A 14,516-nucleotide genomic window follows, 5' to 3' on the forward strand; every position below is an offset into this window, starting at 1 on the left:
AAACCCCAATAAGTACACATCAATGACCTGCTCCCAGAGAATTCTCTCACACTTAATTTGTTGTTGAACATATTCCTCAGTGACTGTTTGATGTACTGAAGACATAGTGGTGGGGTGGTCTCCAGTCTTGAGACAGGGTATCCCAATTCCCACACACTTCATGTCAGCTCAAAAGGAGTCTGATGGGTGGGTCGGCTCCAGTCTTATCTGTTTACAACTGATAACAAGAAAGAGGACCTTCCCTGGACAGGGCGGGGGAGGGGGGAGGGGTGGGAGGGGGGAGGGGTGTTGGTCTGCCTGCCCACCAGAGGGCCTCCAGCTGCTCCCCGGCAACCCCTTCCAGCAGGGTCTTATTAACTAAGCAAACCTGGGCTCCTTCTAGTGAAATGCAAAACTCTTTGTAAGACCTTTAAGTAAATGAGAGCAAGTGTCAGAGTGTTTTATCACCCCTAAGCCTTCAGCCCATTCCCTCCTCAGAGCTGACTTCAGATCTTAAGCAAACAACCAGAGATGGGACATTCATCCTATTTCTACCCTCAATCCAGAGCTAACTTCAGATCCTAAGCAAACAGCCAGAGATGGGACATTCATCCTATTTCTAGCCTCAATCCTGTCTTGCTGGCAAGACATTTCCCTTCCTTTTTCTACAGTTTCCATTTATAAGATGCATATTTTCAAAACCTTATTTGATGTAGGAAATATCGTGATGTCTGAGATTTACCTTAAAAAACACCAAGAAAAGAAAAGTGTGGAGGAAAATAACACTTAAGATTGGCAAAGGTTGATTGTTGAACCAAATGTTATTGAATCATCATCCTAGCTTTTGTGTATATTTGAAAACACAAAATTTAATAAAAGAAACTGTAGATTTTACAAACTACTTATAAAACGTTAAATATTGTCAGAAAGGTTTGGATTCAATATCTTCTTATAAACTGAACAATTTTAAAACTTTTTATTCAAAGAAATATAATCCTTTAGCTTATTCACGGTTTTTAGTGTACAACCCACGTCGCTCATAAAGAACTTTCTATTGATTTAAAGTCATATATATACTTATTTTCATATGTAACTAAATTATGGTTTTCGATTTAATAACCCTTAAGTCTAAAAATATATTTGTCATGACTCCCATTACAGATGCTTCACGAAGGTATGAGGCAACCTCCTCGTGTCTCCTGAATTTTGCCCACTGAGATCTGCAGGTCCTGGTCCTGGAAGCTCACAGACCCAGCTTTTGGAAGGCTTCATGGCGGCCAGGCTCACCAATTCCCTACTAGTTTATTTAATGGCATCTTTAATTAACCTCCCATTTAAAGGTTTAAAACATTAAATCAGTATCAAAGACTATTTCATCTTTGGAGGAAGCATGCTATTTTTAGAAAGTAGTTTTTATGCAAAAATCAAAGAACAATTTGATCCAGAGTTGCAAGGTGTCCTCTGCAGTGTGATAAAAGGGCCCAGTCCTTATTTTGGTAATTAGAAAAATTGAAAATTAGCAAGACCCAGAAGAGGCCCCCAAACCATTCCCCTCTTGGATACAGAGCAGGCCCCTCATCAGACACTAGCAGGTGGCAGTTACCCCTGTGCTCAGTGGTCTTCAGATACCCGGCACCCTGCAGCCTTCTTGTAATATCTGTGCATTTCATGTTTTTCAAAGATCTAAATGCCAAAAGCTTTGGACTTAAACTCTAAGCCTCACTGAAACATGAGGGGTAATAAGAGTGCCTCCCCCGAGGGGTGCTGTATTAAGTGGGTAATGAATATGATATATTCACCACTATGCTAGGCACAGAGAAAAGGCCCTGTTTGTGAAAATATTGATGCATCCTCAGAAAGGAGGTATGAAATGACTCTCTTTATCTTCATGCTCCCCACTCAAGGCTTTTGGAACTCAAGTCTGCTGGTTCTGAGGCAGGAGATAGATGGGCCCCAGGCTGAACAGCTGAAGTTTCTTCCCTGTGGACAGAAACTCCATAACAGCAGGAGAGAGAGAGAAGGCTGGGCCCCGCCCAGGTAAGAGATAAAAGACCACAGATTCCTCATTCTCATTCTCAGTCAAGGAGACCTTCCTGACTACACATGTGCAGAAAGGCTCCTTGGGTCAAAAAGGGAGGGGGTGCCGCCCCATAGTAAGTGATGTCAACCTTCCCACAGGCCTCTTCGCTAGAATCCACCTTGGCTAAGAGATGTGCCCACAACTCATGGGAGGACCCTGAGATGTACCAAATACAGACTCAGAACGAGGCAAAGCAAGATGATTGGCCAAAGGAAACCCGGCAGAAATGCCCCATAAAAATGATTCAAACTACCATGAGGGCGTGACTCTCCTCTGAGACCGCCCATGTGTCTATCCACACGTACCCTTTTTCCTCCTAATAAACACTTCACTTGCTTCACTACTTTCCATCTCTACGTGGAAATTCATTTCTACACAGCTGACGGGCCAGGGCCTTGTCACTGGCCACTGGTGGTGGTGGTCTAGTGGCTAGGATTCAGCATGCTCACTGCCGAGGCCTGACTTCAACCTCTGGCCTAACCGAAACCCTGCTTTAAGCTGCTGCAGGCAGAGGCCACCAGAGATCAATTCTGTCCCACACCACTGGTCCCTTCTCTAGTTGGGCTCCTCACCATCCCCCAGTACAAGGAGTGTGCAATATAAAATCTCTATTTTCCTATGAAAGCTTTTTGTTCACGTTGAGGTTTTAAGTTTTTGTTTTTTTCAGGGAGGGAAAGGCTTGTTGCTTTGGTCACCGATGTTTTACATTAGGGGTTGACCACTCCTGCTGCTATCAGTACAGTAAACACTGTTGGGGAGAGAATCCGGCTGTGTCTCCACCCCACCCTGCCCCCACCCCCAGCGGGGTCTCATCGAGGGGATGATCCCTGAGGCTCACTTTTGGGCCCTGCCTGTCACAGCCTGCCTTTGCCTAAGCGAGTTGCACAGCAGAACTCAGAGACCTCATTGCTGTTTCTCACTGCTGTTTCTCGTGGCCTGGGTAGAGAGTAGGAAATACCTGTGTCTTCTGTACTTATCCATCTTGGCTCCTGAGGCAGTTCTACCAGGACCTGCAGTAAAGACACCTTCAAATACAAAAACTGTCAGACTCAGCTTCCTTGGAGATCCTCAATGTATCCATGAGAGAAGGAGACTTTTATACCAGACGTGTCAGTAGGAAAATGACCCGGAGCCACTCTGTTAGGTAAGAACAGAGATCATCTAGATCTTAGAGCCAAGAGGGGTGTTGAAGAGCCTGAATAAATTGCAATGCATGCACGATGTTCCTTCTCTTAAAGGGGTGCACATACACTCTTGGTCTCAACATCTTTCTACGGGATGACAACATTAATCTAAAACTACAAGTTACAAAATGACTGCATAATATTTATTGTACATTAAAAATATACCTACACATTATATACTTATATATTTGTATATGAATGCATTACATCTTATACATATATAAATTTCTGCTCATACTTTTTTATATTTTAAACTTTGATAACTTTCTTTAAATATTCTAGGCTTCTGTTTATGATCAGTTTGGCATTACAGATCATCCACGTGGGAAACAGTAAGAACCATTTTGTTTACAGTCTCAGTTTTTGTTGCATATTTGCTTCTCAATCATGATCAGTCTCATATTTTCAATTAACTTTTTAAGGCTATCAAAGAGAGAAATATAAAGGTAGTAGAGAAGGAATCAACAGTGCTACAGCTCAGAAGCTCCAGCAGAAAACACTCGATTGGACCTGGAATAATTTTAGGGAGGAGAACGACAGCGCGGAGGGCTGGAGGCCGCAGGGTTCATTGCCCTACTCGCGGACTTTCCGAGAGCGTAAGTCGCGATGCTGCCCACAAAGGTCATCTCGGTCAGTGAACTCTGAGTTTATAAAACATTTTACCATCTTCAAATAATGATACCTTATAAAGTAAAAAATATTTTCTAGTGAGGTGCTCTTTTACTCTGAAAAATGTTTTACTATTTTATTGGTAAAACGTTGCGTTCGCTCTTAAACGGGTATTTTTCTGCGGGTCCAGAGCACTGTGATTTTAATGTATTTAAAGCAACTATCCCAACCCAGGATAATAGCGGACCTTTGCTAGTCTTATTGCAGACTCTCAGGCTCCAGACCCCTGGTCCCCAGGGGGCCCGCAGTGGAGGTGGGGGCGTGGATGGGCAGTGGTGGAATTAAAAAAAAAATTTTTTTTTTTGCCTTCTTCACACCCGTGGGTGGTCCCCGCCCGCCCGAGAGGCCAGTCTTTAATCACCATCTTGGGAAGTCACAGCCTAACTTTAACATGTGAAAGGAGGAAAGAAAGAACACCCTACTTGTAGGGGGCAGGGTTTCCCGTCTGTCTTAGGGCTCCGGCTCCTTCCTGACCCGCCGGCACCCCAGGTAGTTCGTGTTTTAATCCTTAAGTTAACAAGCAGGGTTTACCTGAGCAAACACTCTTAGCAGGGAGCCAATTTTATTGCCTCCCGGCGGCGATCTTACTCGGCCCTCCTCGGGCTTCTCAGATGCAGAGGGCCGCGCGCGGCGCTGACGCCCAGGCCTCCCCCACAGGTGCGCCCCCGCGGCCGCGCTGCTGCCGGAACGGCGGCACCTGCGTACTGGGCAGCTTCTGCGTGTGCCCCGCTCACTTCACCGGCCGCTACTGCGAGCACGACCAGAGGCACAGGTAGGCGGAGGGTTGAGCAGGTTACGGGCTGGGCGGGGCGGAGGGGGCGCAGCGGGCGGCGGGGGCGCGCGAGGCGGGGCCGTGGGCGCGCGCGCCCGCGCACTGACGCCGGGCCTGCGTCTCCGCAGCGAATGCGGCGCGCTGGGGCACGGAGCCTGGACCTTCCGCGGCTGCCGCCTCTGCAGGTGTGTCTTTGCGGCCCTGCACTGCCTCCCGCTACAGACACCCGGCCGCTGTGGTAAGAAGACCCGCGTACTGTGCCTACAACCCACACACAGGGGCAGCTGCTCCTTCCTACCCAGAGATCCATAGCGATCTCCCTGTGCCAGACGATCCAGGCATGGGCAACCTGGGTCGATTCATGACTCGGGAAAGTCGTCGTGAATCACTCAGTGTATTACTATTACTGTCATATAAAAATTTATTCCTAAGCGTCCCATATCCCGATTGCCGAGTGTATACGTGATGTCCAAACAGTGTCCTTAAGCGTCCTTTACAGAGAGCAGAATTCGGGGAGCGCGCAAGCTGGTAAGCAGAGCCCCGCCTGGCAGACAGGTATTTCTCTACACTAAGCCAACACCACCTTCTCACCTGTGAAATGCGAGGGAATGCTGGAGCAGGACGGGAGCAGTCCTGCATGGCCAGGTGCTGCCCTTCAAGGCCAACCCGTCAGTGCTCCCAGGGAAGGAAGGCGCCTGGTAACCACAGCTCAGACCTGCCACATAAAAGCCAGTGGGGTGTGGAGAACACGCAGGGTGAACATGCATTTATGAAGATTCTGAGCAGTTCCCAACTCAATGCAAATGTTTTGCTTGTAAAACTAAGTAAGGAACGTGAACTTCCGAAGTCAGAAAACAAAAAAATGCTCTGCTGCTGAGCCATCGTCTTGGGCAGGGACCAGGGACACAAGTAAAGAAGGCACTCCATTTCCATCGCCCTCTTGCCTTTTCAGTAAGCTCTGGCTGGGACAGCAGTGAGGGGCTCAGTTAATGCAGGCACAGCCCTTCAGCCCTCTTTACAGCCCTGGGTGTGCTCCATGTGAAGCCCTTAGGCCCACTCTCCTGTTTCTCCCTGCACTACAGTCAACCCTGGGCAAATTCCACTATCTAAGGGCACGCATAGTGGTAGCACAAACCTTCATCCCCGCTTCACACCCCCTTGTCCACTGTCAGGACTGCAGGAGAGGGGCAGCACTCTTGGCGGCAGAGCCCTCTTGGTGGGGTTCCCTGGGTGGGGCCCCTAGTGGAGGAACACACTTAATGAAGGCTCAGCCTCCCTCCTCTGCAACCTGGATTAGCAGTCTAGTGACACTCTTAGTGAAGGTGCAGCCCTTCAACCCCACGGCTGCTCCCCCTTCTCAGCCAGCTCCACCTGGTACACGCAGTGTCTGTGGGGGGGGGGTGTGATTACAGTACAATATCCTTTCCCTCCCTCCCTCTCCTACTGGGCTCTCTGTTTGCTGGGCCTGTGCCCCTGATTCACTAGCTGCTCTTTCAGCGCCCCAGAGAATGGAGGACAAAATTATGTAATAAGCATCAGAACTGCAGATGGTGCCTATGTAGTCCTACAGGTGAAGTCATTTCCCACTTGTCATTGGTGCCCCCAGCAGTGATGTGGGGAAAGGGCTAGCTGTGATCATTTCCAATCTTCAATAAGCAAGGCCAGCTTGGGTTCAGAAGCAACAGAGCAGGAACTGGGTTCTAGGATGTCTGCTCACATTCTGGGAAACATCCAAGACTGGGACTGCTGTCCGCTAAGGACAGTGACAGCGACTCTGAAAATGTGGCTTCTGCTCATCAAAGTTGAACAAAATAGTGCAGTCATCTTTCAGAGTAATTTGTCAGGTGCAGAAAGGGCAGTTACCTTTTGTACTCTTTGACCCATTGATTCTGCTTCAGCGCAGGTGACAGCGGTGGTGACTGTGTTGACAGTGGTTATGATGACATGAGGATGACGATGATAATTATAGCAGCTGCACTGATAGATGGTTATGATGATGTGAGAATGGCAATCATCATGATGATAACTGTCTTTATTAGCTCTCAGTATATTTCAGGGACTTTATACACTTAATCCTATTCAATTCTCATAACAAGCCTAGGAAATAGGTATTATCCCTTTTATATTTGAGGAAACTGAAGCTTAGAGCGATTAACTCCTACAGTTTGTTTTTTTTTTTCCTTAAGAGATAATCACAGAGGTTAGTTGTTAATTTAGAAACAATATGGTATTTTGCAATAACATTTAAATTATTTTAAAATATAAATTAACATACCATGGCATATTGATATAAACATTGACATAATGATAATTAATATGTAATTAATATTAATCTGTGAATAAAATTGCTACTGTTCACAGAGTACATAAGCACATCCCTAAACTATGTCAAACACTTTTTTAAAAAATTGAGATATAATTGCCATATAACGTTATATTAGTTTCAGGTATACAACACAGTGATTTGATATTTGTATACATTGAGAACTGATAATCACAGCAAATCTAGTTAACCTCCATCACCACACATGGTGATAATCTTTTTTCTTGTGATGAGAACTTTTAAGGTCTACTCTCTTAGTAACTTTCAAATATGCACTACAGTGTTACTAACTATAGTCACCATGTCATACATTACATCCCCAGGACTTATTTATTTTATAACTGAAGGTTTGTACCTTTTGACCCCCTTCACCCATTCGCTCCCCACCTTTGGCAATCACCAATCTGATTTTGGTTTCTTTCTTTTCTTTTCTTTCTTTCTTTCTTTTTTTTTTTTAGATTTTACAAAAAGTGAAATCAGAGGTATTTGTCTTTTTTGTCTGACTTGTTTTGCTTAGCATAATGCCTTCAAGGTCCATCTATGTTGTTGCAAATGGCAAGATTTCCTTTTTTTAATGACTGAATAATATTCTGTTTTATATACATATATGTATATAGCTCACATTTTCTTTATCTATTCATTCATCAATGGACACTACGGTGCTTCCATGTCTTTTGTTCCATAGCTATTGTAAATAATGTGTAACGAACACAGAGATGCAGATACCTTCTAAAGTTAGTGTTTTCATTTCCTTTGCACAGATACCCAGAGACAGAATTGCTGGATCATATGGTAGTTCTATTTTTAATTTTTTGAGGAAGTTCCGTACTGTTTTCCACAGTGGCTGCACAAATTTACATTCCCACCTAAAGTGCACAAGCGTTCAGGGTCTGATTCTTAACCACTTTACCATTCCAGACTCTTCCTATAATTATCAGTATAAATTAAAGATGATATTGTTTTGGAGTGTTTTTTTTTTTTACACTAAAATTTTATTATGGATACAACCAGAACTTTTATTGGCAAAATCACATTTTTTATTGAATTTTTCTCTGAGCCACTGAGTAGATTTGCCCTAAATATATCTTTTTTTAATTGAATGAAAGACTCTTTAAATTCTATAGTGCTTTACAATTTTCAGAAGTTTCACACACATGATTTCATATAATCCTATAATAACCCTTTTATTTTCCCTACGCCTATATTGCCCTTCCCCACTTTCTTCTCTCCTCTGGTAACCACTAGTTTGTTCTCTATATCTGTGAGTCTGCTTCTTTTTTGTTTTATTCAATAGTTTGTTGTGTTTTTTAGATTCTGCATATAAATAATATCATACAGTATTTGTCTTTCTCTATCTGACATTTCACTAGGCATAATACCCTCCAAGTCCATTCATGTTGCTGAAATGGCAAAATTTCATTCTTTTTATAGCTGAGTAGTATTCCTGTGTGTGTGTGTGTGTGTGTGTGTGTGTGTGTGTGTGTATCACATCTTCTTTATCCATTCATCTGTTGGTGGACACTTAGGTTGCTTCCATGCTTTGGCAATTGTAAATAATGTTGCTAATGAACATTGGAGTGCATGTATCTTTTTGAATTAGTGTTTTTGTTTTTTTTTGGATGTACACCCAGGAGTGGAATTGCTGGGTCTTATGGTAATTCTAGTTTTAGTTTTTTGAAAAACCTCCATACTATTTTCGACATTGGTTACACCAATTTATATTCCCACCAACAGTGTACAAAGGTTCCCTTTTCTCCACATTCTCAACATTTGTTCTTTGTGTTCTTTTTGATGATAACCATTCTGATAGTTGTGAGATGATATATCATTGTGGTTTGGATTTGCATTTCCCTGATGATTAGCAATGTTGACCAATTTTTCATGTGCCTGTTGGCCATCTGCATTTCCTCTTTGGAAAAATGTCTACTCAGTTCTTCGGCCCATTTTTTTAAATCTGGTTTTTTGTTTTGTTTTTATGTTGAGTTGTATGAGCTGTTTATATATGTTGGATATTAACCCCTTATAGCTCATATCATTTGCAAATACTTTCTCCCATTCAGTAGTTGCCTTTTTGTCAGTGGTTTTCTTTTCTGTAAAAAAGCTTTTAAGTTTAATTAGGTCCCATTTGTTTATTTTTGCTTTTACTTCCTTTGCTTTTGGAGACAAATCCAAAAGAATACTGCTGTGATTTATGTCAAAGAATGTTCTGCTTGTGTTTTCCTCTAGGAGTTTAATTGTATACATGCTTACGATGTAGGTCTTTAATCCATTTTATTTTTGTGTTTGGTGTTAGGGAGTGTTCTAATTTCATTCTTTTACATGTAGCTGTCCAGTTTTCCTAGCACCACTTATTGAAGAGACTGTCTTTTCTCCAATGTATAATCTTGTCTCCTTTGTCATAGATTAATTGACCATAAATGTGTTGGTTTATTTCTGGGCTTTTTAAGAATATTTTTGATAGTGTTATTTAGAATATTGAAAATTTGACCATGTTGTAAATCCAACAGCAGAATAATAGGTAAGTAAATGTTTTAACTCCTTTAATGGAAGATTATGATGACTTTGAAGAGTATATGGAAGATAGAATGGAAAACTGTATTTACAATATATTTCTACTGTGAAAGGACACATATGGATGGGGGATCACAAATAGATAACAACATGCTACAAAACTGTGGTCCTCTGGCTCCTCCAGGGACCCAAAGGCCAAAGGATCTCCAAGGGCTCTCCCTGCTCTGATACTCTATGGGTCCAAGTTTGACAGGCTTTCTTAGTCCCAATATAATATCTTTTCAAGGGCAGGATAACCTGCCCTGTGAGGGTGCAGGGCAGGATAAAATTTATGCAAAGTAATCTTGTTTGTTGGTGTGAGCTATTTTATAATTTTTTTCTGTTCCATGACCTAAAACAATGCTTTGTGCATAATAATTCTAAATAAATATTGAATGGAAGACCTTTGACCTTTTAGTTCCAAATATAATAGCAAAGAAGAAACACCAAATAAGTTATTACCTACTATTATATTACATTAAAACAATCAGTTTTCAGTGCTCTAAATACAATATGCTTAAGACAGTTTAACTATCATTCTACCATTTTCTTCATTTACATTTGTTAATTTTGCATGTAAAGAGGCAATGTGGCATATAAAAAAAGCATGGGAAATCCCCAAAATACTTGTTCAAACCCCCCAAAATACTTGTTGTAATGTTCATGATCTTTATGAAAGGTTAAATAACTGTGCTTCAGTCTCCACAGCAGCAATATTTACCCCATTGGTTTGTTAAGATGAAAAGGCCCTATATCTGTTTCATATTATACATAAAGTAAAATATTGTTACTTTATTATCATCACCATCAACCGTATTCACATCAATACAATGAGGTTAGAAAAAATGACTTCATAATCTAGCACTTATATGCAAATTTACTGAAATGTGGTTTTTAGGTTGTGAACCATACCCATTACACTATTAACTGATGAGCACTGTTATAATTAGAGTTAAAAAAAAAATCAAGAGGAATGACAACCTTGGAGCTAGCAGTCCTTGATTCAGCCCAAGATCTCATTTTACCAAGAGGGTGATTCTTCCTACACACAGCCCAAAGAATTAAATATTTCTTTAGTATCAAGAACCATTATGTTCTAAAATTTAGAGTCTAAATAATGACACAGTGAAGTAGCAAATTCGAATGTCTTCAGAGATAAACAGGTCATGTAAATGTCAGGTGGGGGTCAGGTCAAGCCTCACCTTCAAACCCAATTAAAAAAAAAATACAGTTCAGGCACAAAGCAGTCAGCCAACCAACCAACAAGCAAACGAACAGAGCCAGCCTGTGGGCCTATTGGAAGGATGGCCCTCCTAGGTCCTGGCCCCAGCTGGCTCTCAGCAGTGGGCGTGCTTTCCAGGAGAGAGCAGGCCCTTTGTCAGATCCCTCTGGGACATTCTCCCATGATACGTGCCGTTTCAGTGGGGGAGCTTCTCTGGGTGTCATCACAGAGAGGAAACCATCTGGCTCTCCAGGGGCATTCAGGGGTATCTTCAAATTGGAAAGTTTGGGGAATGCTGGCTCTGGAACTCATACTGAAACAAGATATTATCCTCATCCCGGTAGCCTCCATTTAAATCCCCACTCAGTGGTGGTGACACAGTGACACATGCTGAGCATTCACAAATTTGATATCACTCATATCTTCCTTTACATATATGCCTAAGACTAAACTAATGATAAAAATCTCTTCTATGTCTGCGTAAGTCTAAAAAGAGACCTTGTGATAAGTGTATAATTAAAATCCCAGGTTATAGTAAATCATCCATCGGTAGCAGAGTTTCCTTTTTGGTATGACATAAAATAAGGACAAGCCATAGAACCATTGGTTTCATAGATTCTAATAAACAGTAAATATTAATAAAGCTTATTTTAATTTTTTACTATCAGTATATAGTGGAAGTTCTAATATTTTCTCACTAAGCTCAATGGGTGACCTTGGGCCCCCTGGAAGGGACACTGCATGGTGCTCACAGCCCCAGTCTGGGGACCCCTGCTTGAGGGATGGACTCCGTCTAACCAAATTCACAAAGCCGACTATAACAATGGCCTTTAGGTTCATATTCAAGAAAAGACGGCCAACAGGGCCTGAATCCTTCTCTCTGTGGGCAGCCTGTTCCCTTCCACCAGGGAAACATCAGTGAAGCTCAGTACAGGCTGACCCCTTCTTTACCTGTAGCTGATTCTCACGCTGGGACCACCTGTTTTATCATCAGCTTTTCTGGAACCTCCTCTGAGCCCACATGCTAAGGTTCCTGTTTTGTGGGGTTCTAGTACTCTGGAACAACCCTCTCCCATGTGGGGTGGTGTGGGGAATGGTGCCCAGGTCTGGAGTGCGCCTGACCTCGGTCTTGTGCTGAGCGTGGCCTCCTGGACATGCCCACCGTAGTCACCTACGGACAGATGCAGGGCAGGTCCCTGCTGCGGTGGCTCGTCTTCATCATTACTCATTAGTTTCTGACGGTTTATGCTCACCACAGGTTTTCACGTTCAGAAGGCAGTTTCTGGAGGAATCCTAGAGGACAGTGCTTGGAGGGTTTGTCGGGGGAAGAGAAGGCTGGCTTCTGCCAATCAGCCCTGGGGAAAAGGTCCCTTTAAGTTGGCCCTTTCCTCATCGGCATACTTCCCTGCCCAGCTGACCCCACATCCAGCCCAGACTTGCTTGTGAGAATGTTTAGTGGAGTTTGTGCCCCTGCCTGCGGCCATGCCTGTGGGGCTTGTCAGCTTCACAGGGTAGCCACTCACCACCGGCGACTTTGGCCTCGACCCTTGCCCCGTCTCACTACCCCAGAGATTCCCACTCAACACCTTTGGGCTGGGGTCCTAGCTATATAGAAAGCCAGACGCACAGAGCCTTGGGGCTCAGAGTGAGACCTGCAGTGGAGGAGCCACACTGCCTCAGCAGGGTGGTGAGCACTGCGGGTGGGGCATCGTCCCCAGTGCTCTGCAGCTGCGCCTTGTAACTTCCTCTGTGGGGATATCCGCCGTTGCTGTAGGGATGGGTGCTTTTCTCTTCAATAAGTGGTCCCTAGTCAGAGAAATAGAGTCAGAGCTCATGGGGGAAAAGTTGGACCTTCTTTGCAACAGATGGGTGCAAGCTATTTTATGTTATTTTATTTTAAATCAGATCCACTTACCTGCATTGCTAAATGACGGGTGTGGAACTCTGAACGATCACCTTGGCCAGCTCATGTGCCAGATGAGAAGGGCTCAAGGGCTGTTTCTCTGTGAGCCTTAAAAACAGCAAACTGATTCTCCTTCAGCTCTCCAGGTTACACAAAAATTCCTGTTTCCAGCCGCAGCGCGAGGAAGGTACAAGCTAAAGGGAAGCACGTCTTCCTGGAGCTGCGCCGCGTTCCCCACATTGGGCTTCATTCCGCGCTCCGCGCTGCCCTCCTCGTGGCCGGGAAGCCGCGGCTCAGGCTCCGCGGCTGATGCAGAGCCCGCCGGGCAAGGCCTAGAGAGGAGGCCCAGCGAGAAAAGGGCTTTACCGGAGCAGGTGCAGACATCTCTGCTTCACTCTCTTAAAGCAAGCCTGCCACAGCATGTCTCATACACTCTCGGGATTTTTTTCCAGACCTGAAAGACTTTCTCGCCTCACACTCTAATGGACCAAGAACGCAGCTCACGGGGAATGTTCTCCTCCTCCTGCCCTGCTTCCTCCTGAAATCCGTCCTCAGCGAAGGGGGAGGCCGCTGACGGGACCGCAGTTCCACCCGGCGGAACCCGAACCGCGCCTGGCCTCCCAGCGTGGCCGAGCGAGGCGGCGCTGCGTGGGGAAGCCGGGCTCGCTTGTCCTCTTGTATTGTCTATATTGTAGGTAATAGATTGGTTTCATTTCTTATCAAGTGGAGCATTAGATGCATATTTGTATTGTTTAATAAACATTTGCATGAAAGAGCCTTTCTTGCTTTCCTGGGTATACGATTTAGAAGCGCAGGAGTAGACGCTAGAGGCTGGGGCCCCTTCAGCCCAATCTCTGATGATTTCAGAGTAGACCAAACATGTGGCCCCTCCCAGATAACAGCTCCCCATTGAGCACTGCTTGAGCCCCACACATAGCTGCGGCAACACTTCACATCAGTTATTTGTTCATTCAGTCTCCCCACTAGTTTCTAAGTCCTGGGGGGCAGGGACGGTGCCACATGTGTGTCCCCAGCACTGCTATGCTGTGAGTCTGCCAAGAAGATGCCTAAAAGTGCTCCATAGACAGAGAAAGGAAGGCAAAAAGGGGGAGGGAGCCAGGGCTGGAGGCAAGCGGCTGGGCACCCCATCTCCTTTTCTCCAGCTTCCTCTACTAATGGCTCAGTTGTGACACCCTTTTCGGGACAATTAACACTTCTTGAGATTATCACCAACATCTCTGTAAAAAGGAGCCCTTAAAGTGGACCAAGCAGCCTGTCTTCCCGCCAATCACACAGTACTTGGGAGCCTGGCGTTTCTCAGCTGGATCTGTCAAATATATTAGCTCTCTATTGATTAAACACAGCCCTGTTTGCACAGACACCATAACTAGAAATCAGAGGAGTGAAAACAAGAAGAATATTGTAAATTATTCAGGCAAACTAATCAATAAGAATAAAATATGAGAGAGACAAGGACTCTGGGATAGACAACACAGCCTGAATTAAAATAATTGGTCAAAATATTGATATTTTATAAACCTTATAGAATTTCCTTTAAAATATTCAAAGCTGAATTCAATGGGAAGGCCATCACGGATTTATTGTGCATGCGACATAAAGCTACATATACTGGGGTGCTATTGTGGGCAGAAGAGTGTCTTTCAATCAACATTGAAACCTCCCTGCCCGGACAGGGTGGTCCCAATGCACGATACATACAGGTGAATAGAGAGTTCTCAGTGTAAGCACTGAAATGGGAAATCTGCTGAACTAAATGGGGTGCTACTTTACAGCTCTGCAGAGTGAGAGTGAGCTCACACACACACACACACAC

At 44.2% G+C, this 14,516-nt stretch overlaps 1 protein-coding gene across 1 annotated transcript; it reads left to right on the top strand.

The window, feature by feature from the left end:
- Positions 1-3,508: 3,508 nt before the first annotated feature.
- CFC1 (cryptic, EGF-CFC family member 1) lies at positions 3,509-13,450 on the top strand (the record flags this gene model as incomplete). The annotated part of the gene is made up of 5 exons (XM_027082474.1): positions 3,509-3,575; positions 3,666-3,839; positions 4,570-4,684; positions 4,813-4,922; positions 13,135-13,450. Coding segments are annotated over 5 exons (588 nt in total), but the record flags the coding sequence as incomplete, so codon positions are not given.
- Positions 13,451-14,516: the final 1,066 nt, after the last annotated feature.

The sequence above is a fragment of the Aethalodelphis obliquidens genome, unplaced genomic scaffold (genome assembly GCF_003676395.1).
Source record: "Aethalodelphis obliquidens isolate GAN/ISIS:26980383/991018 unplaced genomic scaffold, ASM367639v1 scaffold47, whole genome shotgun sequence".
NCBI classification, from domain to species: domain Eukaryota; kingdom Metazoa; phylum Chordata; class Mammalia; order Artiodactyla; family Delphinidae; genus Aethalodelphis; species Aethalodelphis obliquidens.